The following is a 17588-nucleotide window of genomic DNA, read 5'->3' as shown; positions in this document are numbered from 1 at the left end:
TTTGCTCGTGTCGTGTTCAGCAATATTCGCACTATGTCTATAGTTGGATACAATTTAAGAACGAGGCGGAAAATGCCCCTCAAAGCGGACCATCCAATCTATAGTGTCGCTCTATTGAGATGCAAGGCGGATTACCGTGACGTCATGATAGTGGGCTGACACTATTAGTTGGAAAAGGTATCCATTAAAAAGAATTTGCCTCTTCGTTTTTGCGTTACATCTGCACGCGCACGCCTGACATACATACATACATACATACGCACATACATACATACGCACATACATACATACATACATACATACATACATACATACATACATACATACATACATACATACATACATACATACATACATACATACATACATACATACATACATACATACATACATACATGCATACGCACATGCATACACACACACACACACACACACACACACACATACATACATACATACATACATACATACATACATACATACATACATACATACATACATACATACATACATACATACATACATACGCTTTCTTTTTTGTTTGTTTGTCGACTCCCTACCGCGCGGCTTCGCAACCGTTGCAGGCTTTTCGTCTTGCTCATTTTTCTGGCTTTCTGTGCCTTTCTCACTAAAGCCTACCGTAGGCTGTTCCTGCTCTCTCTCCAAGTTTCTTCCTTCGTTCGTTCTTTGCGTCGTCGCCGTCGTCACGTCACTCGCGTAGTGGCGCGAAATGGGTCTGCGGCGCTTTCTGGGTTATGCGTCTCGCGGCAATGCAAGGTCGTGCCCCCGTCTGAGCGCGTGCGCACGGCCCGTGTAAATTATTCACTCGCTGCCGCTCGCAGGGGAGTCCCCTCTCCACACATGCTGCGCGGCGCGCGGTTTAATCACCTCGAGTGCTGCCGTGCAGAGTGGCTTTTTTAGCTTTAGCCCTGCTTTGTCTTTATTATTTTCTTACGTCGTCTTTTTCGTTTCATTCTTTTCTTACCTAACGGTCCTTCTTTTTCTGCCCTTGCCGTCAATTTTCGAGCTCGAACAATGCGTGTATACGTGTTCGTTACTTCGTTTTTAACCACACAGTCCTGTTAGACGATCGTAGCCATCATCACGACGTCATTGTTCGGATGTTGTCGTGTTTTTTTGTTTTGTTTTTTTTTCGTGACACCTCGCCACAAAACTGAGCAAGTCCGGTCCTGATTGGCTGGCCTACTTCCTAACCGGCGCGAAAGTTCATTCAGCTTTGTGTATTATTTTTTATTTCGCTCTACAAGTATGTTAATTTCTATTTGTCCGTTTCATTTAAGCGAGACTCCCAGGGCAAGGTATATTTATAAACAGACCATATATCTATAGAAATGTGACATCCAGAGCGCAGCCCTGCTGGGTTGCAAAGAAAAACTGTCTGCGGCTGGCCTCGGTTTTTGTCCCCTGACTGCGGATTTCTGTTGCTGCGTGCGTACATTCACGCAGTTTTCCACTGTGTCCGTGTGGCTGCGCGCAGGTCTGAATTAACTTCAGTTATCCTCTAATTAGGAAGTTTATTGCCGTCACTTGTCCCTTTAGCATCCGGAAATAGTGGCGCTTGAGCAGTTATGAACTTGTACATGATTCCCCTGACGGAATCCGAAACTTACGTACAGAGTGTACTAGTACATCTGAACGATTTATTCGTCCTCGTGTGATTGTTACCTGGTGCAACTCGACGGGCCTCTACAGCGTCGGTAAAAAGAGAGGCTGTCATTTTATTCACTTCGTTCCAACATCAGTCAAGCGTCACCCGCTGAGCATCAATTGCTTGGATGCACTTGTTCTGTTCAAACTCGCATGTCGGGTTATGCTGAAGATGCTAAATAAACTTAACGTAGCGCTCGAGGCAAACATAAAGTAGACAGGACACATTCGCTGTCTCGTCAGCTGATTTCCCGTCTGCTTCATCATGTTGGGAGAATGGAAATGATGCAGGCGTCAGGAATGTGTCACAGAAGTAATTTTATGCCGTTGAATTCGCATTGGACACACACACAAACACACACCTCGCGCAGTTGCAGCAATCCCCTTCCACAGAAGGTTGCCGAGCCAGCGCGGCGGGTGCCAGTTGCTCTGTGACCTTGTACGGTCGCTTTTATTGGCCAAAATCAGCTGCATAGGGTGCGCTATAATGCTGCGCAGTCTTGTTTAGGGGCGCTGCAGTCTGTGACCGTTTGGTTGCTGCGGGCCAGCAGGATTCACAAGCGCGCATGCGCGTGGAATGCAGCTGCGCCGCGGCAACCGCGGTCGTATACGTGTGCACACGGAGGCGTTTCTGACGCGCCACATTAAGCACAACATATAGGCGCTCGCCAGCTGCCTTCACCGCAGTCTTTCCTCTTCACGGAAACGGTCACGTTCCTCGTCGTCGTACGCCGTGACAGCACATCCGCTTTCTAAAACTTCTGTCCGTGTCTGTTTACAAGGCTGTCGTCTTCTCAGACAGCGTTCAAGCATCGCCTCGGGGCCCGTTCACTCAGTTGCGGATCTTTCCAGTTTGTCCGCAAGGGATTGCTTGCGTACTTGCTTGCAAGTGCGATGGGCGTGGGGCAACCTGTCGCGATAGGGAAAGGCGCGGCAGTGATGTCGATCTCATTAGGCTCGGAAAATAAAGAAGAGTTATACCCGTGCCACACGGACAGATTTAATGCCATTAAGTGCTTACTGCCTTAAGTTTTAATGGCATTTGTGCGGTGGCACACGCATAAATTTAATGGCATTAGCCTTACTGCCATTTGCGACCTATTGAGTTCGCCACAACTCATTCGCCCGTGCAATGCATACTCTCGTTCCCATTCCACACGCTGAAATGCATGCAGCTTTGTTAGTAACAACTTCCTAACCAGTAGGAAATGATTAATTCTTAACATGAGGCATCTATACCGCATTTTCGGTGCGAAGAGCGCCTTTTTAACCAGCCTTATTGACAGGTACTCTCGGCTTGTGTGCTGACATGCGAGTTTATGGCTACTTTTAGAGCGCAGCTCTTTGGCGTCCGTTCCTGGGTTTCGCGTCGTCGTCGGCGTTGTCGTCGGCCTCGTAACCAGCTCCGCCCCCTTTCATCCCCCCAGCGCTAGCAGCGACCGACTGATACCGCTGGATGCCGCTGACGCCGCTAGAGAGTCAAGATAACGTGACTGCATAGAACACCGTCGCCGCCATGCAGAAAGAGGAGGAAAGGGTCCCCCCCCCCCCCCCCCCTCCTGTTCTTGTGTGGCGGATAGGGTGCTCTTCAGTTGCCGACGCGCCGGTTATTTCACGTAAGCCCCGGCACGTCGACGAATACGTGACCACCTTCCCACGGCTAGACCTGGTTCTTAGCGCTGCGGAAGCGAGGGTATCATATTGTTTGTGTCGGCATCGGCGGCGTTGTCCCTGAAACCAACTCCGCAGCTGGGGTTGACTCACTATCGAAAAGGTGAAACAGCTTATTTGCTGCGCTCAAATTTCGCATTAGGAAGTAACGTAATCGTCGGTAATTTTTTTTTTTCGACTTGTAAAGCAGGAACAGCCGCATTTTCTAGAAAAGCGTTTTTACATTACATTTGAGCAACATTCCCGTTATATTGTGCTCATTAGGAATGTTTATATTCAGATGAAACTTATGACTACCTTACAAGCGTTACCGTCATCGTCACTTTCGATAATGTCATTAAATGTGGACGTGTAGCACCAACTCCGAAAATAATGACATTAACAAATTTAAGGCCTTAAGCATTTACTGCCATTTCTTGTGCGCGTGCGGCACGGGTATCAGATGCTCGGAGGTCGGGCGTGCGCTTTTTCTTTGCGAGTCGCAGCAGTGCGCATGCTCGCTCAAAAGCCTGTTAACGAGACACGCAGCTGCACCGCAGCTTGAATCGGGAACTGCCGTCCAAATACCTTCGTCAGATCTATTTTCTCTCTCGCAGCTGTGAGGAACAATTTCTAGCGCTCGGGTTCGCCTGTACACGTGCATACATCTACTGGGGGCAAGCATACAGCTATAGAGGACGTGTATTTCGAAACGCTTGTTGGAGAATTCCACGGCTCCCACTCCCCGCAGTGACAGGCAACGACGCTTTTGCCGAGCAGTACTTGGCTGTCCATTTTCCCCGATAGGTGCCACAGCTATCACGGGAGATCTGGCGGAGCTGGATGGCCACCGCAAGTAAAGAGCGGCGGGACCCCCTTTTTTTTCTCCCTTAAAGGAAAAATAAACTTAAACTGTCGTATGCGGCAAGTGGAAACATGGCCAGCTACTGCCTTTAAGCACTGGGCGAAGACAGAAGGGAAGAAAGGGTTACGGTTAGAAGGGATGGGGAAGGGCTTCCCCTTTGTCCCACTTTAGTGAAAAACGCATTTCGTCGCGGCGCGCGTGACGTGACGTCCGGCAGCGCAACCCGCTGCCTGTTAGCCTCTGCCTAAGACACGTGTTTCGCGAGAACACCTTCCACACGGGAACGTCGTGAGAATCCGCCCTCCCGTCGCGTGCAGCGCTCGACGTGACAGCGAAGACGTCGGCGCGAGGCGGCGGAGCTCTTGGCGCATCTGTCTGCCGCGCCGCCCTTCGACATTTGGCCGAGCGCAGCACTACGTTCGTTCCCGTTACGCCGATGCACCTGTCGTGCCAGAACTGTCTCTGCGCTGCAGGAAAGCGGGTTAGCGAGGAGAAGGGGGCACGCACGCTGTGCTTCTTGTCACTGCGCGCGCAGCTGTGATTTGCAGCCGCTGTGCTGCAAGCTTTGCGTACGTCCAAACCAGCGCGCAGCGATGCGCACGGAAAATGCTGCACGGCGGATCGCCGAGTTGCGCAGCCGGGTTTAGCGGCTGCCGCCACGACCGATTTGAGGCCGATTGCGCGTTCTACATGTATACGCTACGCTACTTCAGATACTTACTATAAACCTGGAGGGGGAGGGGGGGGGGGGGGGGGGGTCGCTGAAAACTGAACGCTCCGCGCGCAACAAGTGCTGCTGCAGTGTTTGTTTATGAATCAGCGTGTGGTCCGGTGAACTAGCCAAGCCATCGAAGAGACTCCTCGCCGTTGATTAGAGAGCTCGCTTAAAGCACCTTCAAACAAGGACCTGAATTTTTAGCGAAATTTCTTCAAAATTTTAAATACATTGGTAAATTGGTTTTTGAGGAAAGGAAATGGCGCAGTATCTGTCTCACATATATCGGCGGACACCTGAGCCGCACCGTCAGGGAGGGGAGGAAGGTGGGAGTGAAAGAAGGAAGACAGGAAGAGGTGCCGTAGTGAAGAGCTCCGGAATAATTTCGACCACCTGGGGATCTTTGACGTGCACTGACATCGCACAGCACACGGGCGCCTCTTGCGTTTCGCCTCCATCAAAACGGGGCCGCCGCGGTCGGGTTCGAACCCGGGTACTCCGACTTGGTAGACGAGCGCCTTACCACTGAGCCACCACTCATTTATATGTACGCCAACTTTGCGACAGTTGGCGGAGGTGGTTTTTAGAAATTAAAGGCGCGGCAAACCGCTCACCCGACCTGGCCGCGAGGGAAGGGATGAAGGGCGCGGAAGAGTTGGGAGAGGGAGTGCGGTGTCTGCTCATCTCACGTAAAGCAACAAACGGCTGTAGTCGTTCAAAAAAGACCACCGAGAAGCCAAACGGAACGCGGCACTATTTTCACGCACCCCCCTCTATCACCGAACGTTTTTTGTTTGCCTTCGTCGTATACTGCGCGCATGATTATCTGTCGCTTTGATTTCCCCCCTCCCCCACAAATGTCTGCTTCGCCCTCATCCTGCCAGTGTTGACCGGTAGGCTCCGGTTTTCCAGTGCCGGCAGCCGGGTGGGTAGTGTTGCGTTGCGTCACGACGTGGACTGGCTGGACACGTTCGCGGCGGAGGCCGGTTCTGTTCGCTGTCTCCGCTTGGTAACGGCAACGTCGGCCTGCTTTTGCAGTGCGCGACCCGCCTGCACGTGGCGACGCCCCAAATGCGGGCGTGCACGTTTATACGCACTGCTAGGTGACCAGTCGACCTCGTTACGGTCTCGGTCCTTCCGTCGACCGCGGGACCTAAGTTAACGTCGTCGAGTTGCGCCGTCTGTACTTATTGATCTTTTTTTGCGGCTCACTGCCGCTCCAGACGTCGCTGTGTACAACCTTGCCCGATTCGAAACTCCTTCTTCGCTATCTTCGCGGTCATCGCGCCGTGGAGCCGGTTGGCGGATCAGCCAGGTTCCTAATTCGGCGCTAATAACTCTACGCTTAGCAGCTTTGCTCGCTTTGTGCGTAGTGCCGTGCGCATGGCTCTGCGTCGACCCGATATCATTCCGGGAGAAGTCAGCAGTGTCGTCTGCTGCGTTAAATACTGTGTGCGCATGAGTCTGATTCACCCTTGTGTGGAGCAGTTGGGCGGCACACTACTCTGCAAACAATCTAGAGGGGACGCCTACGCGGAGTGGAGTCACATAGACGTACAAGCCAGGTGGGCTCGGGCAGTTTACCTGGAAGCCATGTGCTGCTGTCTGATTCCATATTTGTTCTTCGTTTTATTTTATTTTTAAGGGGGTAGGCACTGCTCGAAAGCACTGCTTATGGATAACGCAGACTGCACGATGCACACAACCAGAACGAAGCGGCAAGTGGCCCTCAAAGAAAACCCTGCAGCCAATGGCGTCCACCGATTCTCACGACGTCGTGGTTAATCTCCTTGGACCTGCTGGCGTGACATCGTAGGGTATACCGAAGATGAAAGGAGATCAACCGCGGCCTAATCGGATTAACCGCGCCGTCATGAAAATCGGTTGACTCCATTGGCTAGATGGCCTTCTTAGAGGGGAATCTGCTGCTTAGTTCTTGAGTTGTATCCGACTATGGAGCCCCGTTCGCCTCTCCCTCCGTTTGGACAGTGCAGTGTCGCTAACGGCGTACATATGCGTCTTGCGATGTCAGCTAATCTCCATGGCGACTGACTGCAGCGTGCGCACACGTGCAGGAAATCTTACAAACGTGCAACAAAAGCACAATGAGGCCAGCCAGCAGTTTGTATTCTGCTACACACGAAGCTCTTGTACAGATTCAAAGGCGCCCATATGCAAGTAGGCGCTTTGCGGCTTCCAGACGAAGGAAATAAATCTTTTGGTGGGCTTCCTCCTTTGAGTTATCGTATAAAGCGCGACATGTCTGCGATCGCAGCACTTCGACGTGACTTTGTTTGCGACCCGTGGCAACGGCTGCGCATTCGGCAAACGACAAACAAATGCGCCCGACGGCGAGGAGAGGTGTACAGGTCAGGCTGAGACCTGCCATCGGGGATATGTGTCGGCGCGCCCATATGTGCGCAGTTGTCGCGATGAGGCGAAAGGCTCAATCCGTTTCCTTGAGTCTCCGGCATATCGGCATGCGGTTGCGGTAAATACGTCCACGCGGTCTCTTCTTCGAGTGGGCTGAGCGCCAGGTCGGTCTACCGCTTGTCTCGCACGCTTGCCCGATGGCCTTCTCGGTTGGGCACCCGCTGTTGGCTTTGTCGCTTGAGAAAGAAGCGCAGAAGAACGCGGGGATGCGAAGTCTTTCTTTTCTATTTTTTTTTTTCACAGAAAGGGAGAACTGCTTTTAAATACGGCTTTCTCGAAGGCTACACGTCCTTTATGGTTCGGCCCTCTTTGGCTGGAAGGAAAACATTACGAATTAATACGCAGACGCCGCTTATCCAATGGGCCAATGCTGTAGGAATGAATGCTATGTAACTAATGTCTGGAAGCGCGTCAATGCTAATGGAGATCGAGTATGAAGAGTTCTAGACGTCAATAGGTGTCGCCATTGAACTATGTGAACTAATGAGAACACTAGTCATTAAGAGGCTTTAAATGTGTTCTGCCTGATGAGTTTGCTCGTTGCTTGCCCGTCGGTCTTTCAGGACTACGCACTGTTTATTTTTTTTTTTTCATCTCGGACGGCTGAGGCTTCAGTGCATAATGGCGCGGAACCATGCAACGACTATTAAGTTTCTTTTGTTTTTCCCTCTGGACGAGCATTGTACAACTGCTTGGAAGGCGTGCTAGACTTCCTCCCTTGTTTTGGCTTCCCCACCTAACAACAGGGCGAAGGACTATTGTTTGTTTGTGCTATACGCCTTTTCTTGAGCATAATCTCGTGCGCGTGGTCAAAATTATGTCGGTCCTTTTGTCGCATCGTCGGAGCTTTTGCTTTCTGGTTTCGTTTACGATGCATTCGGACGCGCATTGGAAGAGCAGTGCAATCTTCGATCCCAGGATACAATACTCTAGCGCTGTACCTAAAGCCCCACCTCGATGGACACTTCCGAGGCGTACACGCGAAGCGCCTGCGCGCCCAGCACGCGCCGCGACGGGCGTCGAAAAGTAGCATGCACCTCCATGCTCCTGGTGCTGACTCGCTCCCCCTCGCGAGCCGACTGAAAAAATGTCAAGCCGTGAACAGAAAATGGTTGGGGAGCAAAGGATTCCAAACAAACTTGGGGGAATCTGAAAGAGCTTCAAGCAGTGAAGAAAGGAGTCCCCGAAAGCCCCGCGGTCCTCCCATTGTTGTAAACCGGACCCCGCTTCCGACGCGCGCGCGAGCGCCCGTGCGCAGGCGCCGATATCTGACATGCACAGATATCTGAGCCCCGCTCGCACTTCACGCCTTGCGCATGCGCAAACAGGCTCCAGCGTACGCCCGTGCGCGTAGGCGCTTCGCGTGTACGCCTCGGAAGTGTCCATCGAGGTGGGGCTTAACCCGCTGAAGGCAGCCGAACTGCGCTTTATAATGTCAAACAAAATTGTAGTAAAGGTTGCGCCGAAGCGCCTCGGGTAAAGATTTTTTTTTTTTCTGACTTGCAGAGTAGAGGCTGTGTTCATTACTACGTTAGTGTGCTCGTTATTCGAGTATAAATACGGTGTATACGCCGACAGATGAATGGCCCACCAGCTCCCCTTTCGCTCGGCTTTGAAGCTTCCCTCTTCCACAGGGCAGCACACGTCACATTCCGTGTTTCACTTGTGCGGCATTCGAACTTCCCCTCTTCCTCAGCAAAGAGAGCCCGCGTCGCACTTTACTCCTCGCCAGAGCACGCGTCACATGTCGCGTTTGTGCGACATTTCGCCGCCGGCCACCCGGCGTGCAATTAGGCGTCTTGGTCCTCCTCGTCGTTACGGGCGCTCGGGCTGTGGCCCGCGTGAAGGATGCTCGCCTCCACCCTTCTCCCCGCGGGGTGCCTCGGCTAACAAACCGCGGCATCGTGGGAGGGAGAGACGACGCGGCCGCATTGTCTTCCCTCGGCCCATACGCGCGGTGCCTTGTTTTTTTGGCAACCGACTTTCTCTTCGTTTCTTACTTTTGCGCCTTCTCAGCGGACGCCTTTTTGCTGCCCTATGGGAGGCCGGCTTTTCGAGCGCTTTCCACAGGATCGGCGCCGTCTTCCGACGTCACGTGCGCGAGGAGGGGGGAGGACTTACTTTAAGCTTCGTCAGCGCCGGCGGTGGCTTCGGCGTCAGGGTCCTGCGCATCGCAGCCCCCCCGCACATCATATACTACACTTTGGGCAGCACGTGCACTTCTAAGGGGGGGATAACGCGAAGACCGTTTTGCAAGCAGTTTAAACTCTCCACTGTACGTGCCTCTGTGGTGTCGGGAGTTGAGGCAACGATCAAGGAGGGCGAGTTTTCGGTGGAGAAACGAACGAAGAAGCGCGGGGAAGAGTTGAAAAAAAGATAGAAGGAAAGGTGCAGCAATCAAGCAGCCTCTTCGCGTTTACTGCTTGTGGGACGTCGTGGACGCGGCGGCGACGAAGGGAGATTGCGATCTGTGCGCACTCTGGTGGTGGTGCCATCGTTTTATGTTCATCACGTCTCGAGGAGAAGCAGCAGCAGCACCTCGCTTGATACATGCCAATGGATCAGATTTCGCCGCATCACCTCAGCGTCGGTTACCGGTAAGGAACGTGCCGTTGAGCGCCGCTAGCGCGCACCAGGTAGCGGGCGGCACCTGTATCTTTTCTCTTTTTGTTTTGCGTAGAGTTGCGCAACGAGCACCGCATCCTGGCCGGCCGGCCGAGGTTTTGCAAGGACGCGCTGACCACTCACTGAACACGCGAGAACTTCTGCGTGCGTTGCGGTGCAGCCTACGTGCTGAACTTTTTTTCACCGCTTCTGCAGAAAAACAGGATGCGCGCGCGTCTAAATGAGGAAAGCTTGTGCAACGGGAGATTCTTCGTGAGCCTCTCTGCGGCGGAGGATTTCTCTGCTGGAGATTCTGTGATTGGCTGTTCGCGCTTTCGAGCCGCTTTTAGGAGCTGCCTTCGTCGTCCACAAATTGCTGGTTACCAAACGACCCATAATGCTCCCCAGCGCTGGCGTGTCTGCTATTCGATGAATGCGTGCGATTCCAGGCCTTAAAAAAAAGAAACTAAAATGTTGGTAGAGAAGAGAGCGCTTTGTCGACATCGACGGCTGCATACTAACTAGTCGAGAAGAAAAACATGCTTTCATCGATTATACGTTTACGATGAACTGCTACGTTGTATTACTGCTTCAGCCCTTCAATTCAAGGATTATGGTACAAGAAAGCCATCTGGACTTGGTATAACATCTAGCTTAACTGCTCAAGTACCGCACCAAGGTCACCGCGGGGCAGATTTAGGAGCAGAACTCTCGGTGGTGGTAGTTGGTGCGGATGAGACGGGCGCCTGAACAGGATACACATCATTCCTGAAGAACCAAACGTTTAAGGGGTTTTCCCGAAAAAAAAAAAAAGACTTCTCCCTTTCCCCCCAACTTTCGCTCCTGTATAAGACCAGACAACTAGCGCATGCAGACACAGCGTCAGTGCGCTAGAGCCGTTGCTCTCTCGTACTGTGTTCGTTTCCTGGCAACCTCTTCCGTTCAGAATTTGCATTCACTTCTGCGCTCTTCTGAACTAACGAATTTTCGAAGCGGAGCTCGGATGCACCGAATTGTGCTCGAACATTCCCACAGCCGTGAAGGTACGCAGAACTTGCGGTCGCCGAGTTCGCACTTGGTCTGTCCAAAGCGCAGTTCAAAAGAAAGACTGTAGCGAGCGTACACCGACTTTTTTTTTTTTCTTAAGAGCTTTCTTAAAAAAGGAAGGTGCATTATGCTTATGGGACCCTCGGAACTCTGCGACCCAAGTGGACTGAATATCAAATTATTTTAATGCGTTTGCGGCCACCGTCTCAATTGGTGCAACCAATCTCGCAGCGCCTGGTTGACCTTAAGTGAGAAGCGACGAAATATCCTATTCTGAGGACGTCGTCGAAAGGGTCTCTTCCGGAAGAGTGGTCGCGGCGCCAGCTCGCCGTAAGAGGAGTAGACCGTTAAGTCTGGTTCGCATGCATGCGACTGAGGGACTGAGCGGCGCGTAGCAGCGGACATTTCCAACTTGTTGGAACCTCGCCGCTCACCGCAGCGACGACTGAAAAACAGGTTTTCGCGCCGCGACGGCAGGATTCGTTAGCGTTTTCGCTTGCATCTGAAACAGGCTTTACACGCCTCAACGGCATGCATTCTCTCAACGGCATGCAGTAAAACCCGAACGTCCGTCCAGACACGCGTATCAATACTTCACCGCCCACCCAAAGTGCCGCTCTCCACTGAGGCCTCCAATTTGCAGGCACGACGCCAAAATCCTCCAAATTGAGCGTGACGCGTGCCCACCGAAAAAGGGGAGAGTCGCGTGCTCGGCTTTCTCTCTCTCTCTCTCTCCTATTTTCCCTTTCGTCGACAGAGGGCCGATTCCAATCACGACTCGTGATTCCCTTGGCGCAGCAGTCGATCGTTGCGACGTCGTACCCCCCGCCTGCCCCGTTACTGCGTTATGGGCGCCTGACGCACGCCGATAGGAATGCCGTAAAATACGCGGCCCGCGCCGCAGCTGGTCCCGGCTGGAAGGCCCGACCTTGGACGGCGGCCCCATCAGTGGGTCAAGTTTTCTCGCGCGCTCTATCGCCGCGCCCCAAATGCGCGCAGCTGGCCAGGAGAACGGCGCCGCCGCGTCGTCCCTGGAAGAGGCGAGACTCCGTACGACGCGCCAGCCAATCGCCGTCGTTTCCCTGCTAGACCCTGTACACTCGGCGGGGTAGTATTAGAGGCGCTAGCGTTTGACTCGGAGGGGAAGCTGCCTGCCAGTAGAAGGACCGCTTAGACGACATTCAGGAAGCAGGCATACGGCGTGTTTTAACGTCCGCAAGAAGCTCTCTCTGTTTACGCTTCGCGAAGCAGTTTTATGCGCTTACTGGGAAAGAGGTAATGGCTCGAGACTTCGGAACTATTCGCAGACACTCTGACGGGCATGCTTTCGCTGTCGGGCTTGGGATTCAGTGCGATGCAGCTCTCGCAATCCCATTAATTTGTCTATTCGGGCTGGAGAAACGCAAACACGCCTGCAGGGTACGACCACTAGATGCCATACATTCCTCCCAGCGCTGCACACGGACTCCGCATTGCCCAGATGCGTGCTATCGCGTAGAACGTCATTGGCTGCGGTGTTGCAGTGTTTGTCGTCACCTCCGGAATGGCGAGACACGTGGTCGCTATATCTCGGTGACTCGACGGTGACATTTTGCCGAAGTTAGAGCTTTACGAAAGCTTGCAGGACCTTAGACTACAACATTACTTCATTTTTAGTGCACTAGTAGAGGGAACACATTTCGCAATTTACTACTGTGCTTGCCGAACGTTGTCCACACTTTATGGCCATTGTTAGCAGCAGCAGCAACAACATCCTGCACCCATTACAGCTTTGTTATTTTTTACCGCCCCTAAGAGTGAGCTAATGCCACTCTCATCAATTTTCGTTTCTTTTTGTGTTATCACTTCTTTCACTGGCGGTTTTCCTTTGTTCCCCAGAGAGGCGCAAAATCGACACAGCTGTTCTTTAAGAAATTGCGCTGACAACATTGACCTACTATACGTCGGCCACCTCGGCCGTTGGTATACGGCGCAGCGAGCAACCTTTTTGCAAGGCGACACGTGCTCCCAGTTGTTCTTCAGCGCTCTGGTTAACCTGGTTTAAATATTGCGAGAGAAAGAAAGAGTGCAGGAGTATCTACAGTGTAATCTCCTTTTTTATTTTCTTGCGCCTTTGCCGGCGCCCGGCTTGGAAGTTTCATTCTTCTTTTTATTTCGCTCGGTATGCGGCACTTTTTAGAAGCACGCACTCGTGTGTCTCTACGCTCCTCTAGAGCAGACTGGCTCCAGAGGAAAGTAGAAAAGAAACAAACAAAAAGAGGCTCATTGAATTCGTTCTTTTTTTTTCTTTTTCGGATGTTCGCTTATCTTCAGTGGATTCCCCTCTAGCCCGACGATGTTTCTTCGAACTCTTGACTATACGATAGGCTATTAGCTCCTCACGGATGCGCAGTGATGTATGTCTCCGTGCATGCGAACTGCTTGCATGAACGGTCTCACCTTGGGGAGAGGGTAAGGCTGCATTGCAAGCTTGATTTATATATGTGAGACGACTGCGCGGGGTTAGACCATCAGTTTGCAACGAGGAAAATAGAGCGTGATTATTGTAGAAGCAAGGCGTATGACTCCGGTATGATTCCGGTTCTCACACAGTTCGTTTTGATTTTGTTGTTGTTAAATATATGGTTATGTTCACCCGTCCTGGTTGCCCCACCCCCTCCTCCACGTTTTCTTTTCTTTTTGACGCCATCTCATCAGGATCCGCAAGTTCTTAGCCGGTGCCCTCAGTATAAGAGCGTATCGCTTTCGAAACGCCTACACCTGCACTGGTCAGCCAAGCATACTTTGTGCAGTGCTGCGTTGGTCAGGCTTTCTAAACTTACTAGATGAAGCGCCGCGGTTGATATGTTCACCGACAGGGTGACTGGTACTGTTGCTTTTCCTTTCCTCATGACCAGTTTTCATTTTCATCTGCATTCAAACTGCCTCGTACAAGCTGCATCTCCCTTTCTTACTCCGTGCTCTATATCTGCAGCAGAGGCGCGCATCCTGCAGCTGAGCTCGCCCGTGTCTTTCAGCGTCGCCTTGCGAACGCTTGAGGCGCGATGTCGTGATCTCCAAAGCTGTCGAAAGTCTTGGTCGGGCGAAGCGGTGCCGCGCACCGAGCGGCCGTGAGCGGTCGCCTGGCGCTTTTGCCCGAGTGCCTCGTCGTCGCGTGTCTCCGATATCATCACGATCCGAAGGGCACAACACCGCGCGCGCGCACACACACTTCCGGCGCCCCGCCGCAGATTTCGCTCGTTCTGCCGCCTCCGCTGTCGCCTTTGCGGCCTGCTTGAGTGAACCGGTCGGCTCGAGGCTTTTCTCCGGCTTTCGGGCTCGCGTGTGTCGCTAGAGCAGCGTAGTACACGGTATGCGTGGACCCTCGTTGCTTTGCGGATCGGTGCGCTTGATATCCTGTGGCACGTGTCTGGTTCTGAAAGGCGTCACGGCTGCACCCAAGGCCTAGCTGTCTCCCCCCTTCCTTGGCATCGCGGGCCTCTTTTTGCTGTGGCAGGACGCACCTTGTCGCTGGCGTGCCCAAGGAGAGCAGCCTCTCGCGTCTTTCACTGACCTGCCGGCAGGGGTCGCGGCGAACGCATCCTTGATGTCCGTGTCTGCAGGAAGAATGTTGCATGCGGTTGTGGTGCTGTAATATCGCGCCTCCCACTGGGTGGGAAGAGGAAAGTCACTTTATCCGAGGTCTTCGCCGACTCGAATCAACGCCACTCTGCTCTGTTGTTCTTGCACCTGGATTTCGGACATTGGTGGCACGTCCCGAGGCACTGGCCTTCTACCTGCCATCGCTCCGGACATGGCGGTCTCTTTCGTCGTCACTGCCATAACAAGGCCCGCACGCGTTCTTCTCGAGACTCCGAAGATGGCCGCTCTACGCAGGCTCGCTGAGATTGCCTGCACAGGAGAAGAGGGTCGTATATCTGACGTTCAACCGCTTGTTGTCGCGTCTTGAGATAGGAGCCGGCGGCGAAGCGGCCTTTCACTCCTCTATCGCTGTCTTTGTGTCGCGGTGAAAACATTCCTTCGTTTCTGCTGTCGCGGGTTCCCCGTCCGGTAAAGGCGGGGGGAGAGCCCTCTTCGTTTCGCGTGTGAGCACCTTTATCGGCGGCTTCTTTTTTTGTTTTGTTTTTATTTTATTTTCTTCCACGAGCACCCGTATCGCGCCGTGTCTAGCAGTCGGGCGACGCTGGGCTCTCAGACGACCGAGTCCCGGCGACAACGATCGGACCGACCCCCTGACTTCGCTTGGCTGCGATCGCCACGCGCGCTGACTGCAAAGCTCGCCGTAAACACGGACGCCCCGAGCCAATCATGCCGTTCCTACACCTGCAGAAAATGTACGTACAAAACGGCCCGACTACATCCGTGGAGCGCAGAGGCACGTCGTGCGGTGTACAGAGAACCAGGCTTCGGCCCGTGACTGCTCCCGTGATGCGTAATCGCTGGCGAAGCGAGCGAAAAGCTCTCCATTATACCCTAGCCTGCCGATCAAGTACGCCCTCCAAGTGAAAAGCGTTCAGGTCACGTTGTTTGCTTCTTAGCCCAGTAGTGGAACGCTTGCATAACCACAGTAAATACCGAAAGGCCTTGAAGATTGAGGACGACGAGAGTATCACAAGTACTTCAGTGCATGATCGAAAAGCCAATCATGTTGCACGAAGACTTTTGAGTTAGGCTATACGTTTCCGTTCATCAAGAGCATTCCTGCTGATTAATATTGTTGCCGGTCTCTTTGGCAGGCTTACGAGCATTGTGTTGGCGCCGCTGTTCATTGTTGTTACGAACAGTACATTTGTGTCAGTTTTTCGCTGTCTGTTACGGGACCGCTGTGTCGCGCATTGCGGCAGAATGTTTATCTGAAATTTTGCTTTGTGCTCGGAGGTGCAGACGACAGACAGCGTCTTCGTTTCACGCACACATCGGCGGTGTACTGTGCTGATTCCTTCGTCAATGAAACCTGATCATCTGCGAAACACTTGTGCGCAGTGTTAGTTTGGTGCTCTTCATTTGTGTTTCCATGTCAAACGTTGTAGCACTAATAGCCGCTGACAAGTACTGAAAAGAGAGGGATACTTGTGCGGATTATCGTACGCGAAGGAGCAGCGAAGACCGTACACGCCGCTCGCGCATTGTTTATTCACCAAGTCCCTGCACGGTAACCGGAGCTATAAGTTACTGAATGGCATTCCAACATAGCTGATTGCTCAGTCAATGTTTGCGAGGAAATTAGAAAGGAGACAGGGTTGCAACTCGCGAACGTGGAAGAGTGCTAAGCTCTCCGTTTTGACCTCTGGAAATCGCTACAAGATAATGGATGACAAAGGGCAGCGCGACTGGGACGCCCGTGTACCTTGTTTCGCAGGGTGGTTGTGTCGCGAAGTGCTACGCATTGACTCAGCAATATATGAACTTCACTTGTCCATGGTATGCGGCCATGCTTGTACGCGACGTCACATTACAACATATATCCGTTGGTATGGGTCTCGCTACTATATGGTTCGGTCCTCTGCGGCTCGCGACATATCGTGTCGCGCTCAACTATCTATGCATTCCATTGTAAGATTTATAGCTTTGTCCTGCAGACGCACGCGCAAAATACAAATACCCTTTATACTATCACAGCGTTTTTGTTATTGTAATGCACGGTGAACTGTGACAAGAGAGTTAGCAACACGTGCGCTGCGTGTGTTGTTTGTTATATTTGCATTCGCTGTCTTCGCTCCGCGCTGCGTGTTATTCATGACAAACCAAACTGGCCCAGACTTCTTTTTTTTTCTTTCTCTTTTTTCCAGCTCTTGAATCGTGCTGACTTTGTAGTATACTTATCGCATTCGTGTACTCGTGTGCTCTTTTTTTTTTTTGCAAATTGTTTTCACTTTTTGGTGACCGCTTGTGGTAAAACAATAATAAATAATAACGACCTTCAGAACGACGGTTGTTTCGAGTGTCGTGAACCAAAGCACGGGTCTGACTTTTGTTCTTTTACGCGACAGTGACCGGCTTGCTCAGTAAGCGTCATGTGTTTCCTTTTTTCGTCAGGTGATCATGCATGCAGCGAAAACATCCTGCTCTGACGACGGTGTCTCTTTTCCCAATTTCTGTCCGAGAGCGTTGATCGGTGTTGTTTGCTTATTGTCCCGAGCGCGGATGTGGTGAAAGCTTGTCGCTTCATTGGCTCCTTGATGGCTTCCCATGGTTCTCGGTTTCCCCTTGTGCCGCTGTGGTGTAAGCTCCGAGTTATACTCTATTAACTATTGCGTTCTCGTCTGCGTTGTATAGTGGCGAGGACGAATGACGTTTCAACCGCGCATGCATTCTACGAGGCTGCATTCTCCGTCTCCTCTTTTCAAACGGCTGATCTGTAAAGACAGACTCTAAAGGCAGGAAGACAAGCACCGAAAAGCGGCGTCACTGTTTTGTTCATTTCTCGTGACGTATATATCTTGCGTGCACGCATCCTGATGGATTTTTGACATTTAAGGTCGGATTTCTGGCGAGTCCGAAGCGTCTACCTCTGTTTTGTGACACGTTGCGGCTTTCAGGCAATATAGTAAACGATTCCCGGTTGTCGAAATGTTTTAGGACTCTCCTTCGACGGCTTTCCCCGTA

At 52.2% G+C, this 17588-nt stretch overlaps 1 protein-coding gene across 10 annotated transcripts in view; it reads left to right on the top strand.

The window, feature by feature from the left end:
- The window catches only part of Ndae1 (Na[+]-driven anion exchanger 1), a 207260-nt gene that overhangs the window by 115549 nt on the left and 74123 nt on the right, over window positions 1-17588 (top strand). Inside the window, exon 1 of one of the 10 annotated variants that reach the window (XM_089543775.1) lies at window positions 9387-9928. The exons of 8 other annotated variants lie outside the window; for them this stretch is intronic. In XM_089543775.1, coding sequence (XP_089399901.1) covers window positions 9882-9928 — 47 coding nt within the window. In that variant the 5' untranslated portion in view covers window positions 9387-9881. Of the gene's footprint in view, window positions 1-9386; window positions 9929-14979; window positions 15317-17588 lie in introns of those variants that run through there. One more of the 10 variants, XM_089543776.1, reaches the window with a different exon arrangement.

This window comes from Amblyomma mixtum, chromosome 5 (genome assembly GCF_055824585.1).
Source record: "Amblyomma mixtum isolate Tamu chromosome 5, ASM5582458v1, whole genome shotgun sequence".
In the NCBI taxonomy this organism is placed as follows: Eukaryota; Metazoa; Arthropoda; class Arachnida; order Ixodida; family Ixodidae; genus Amblyomma; species Amblyomma mixtum.
This window is presented reverse-complemented; position numbering and strand designations above follow the sequence as displayed.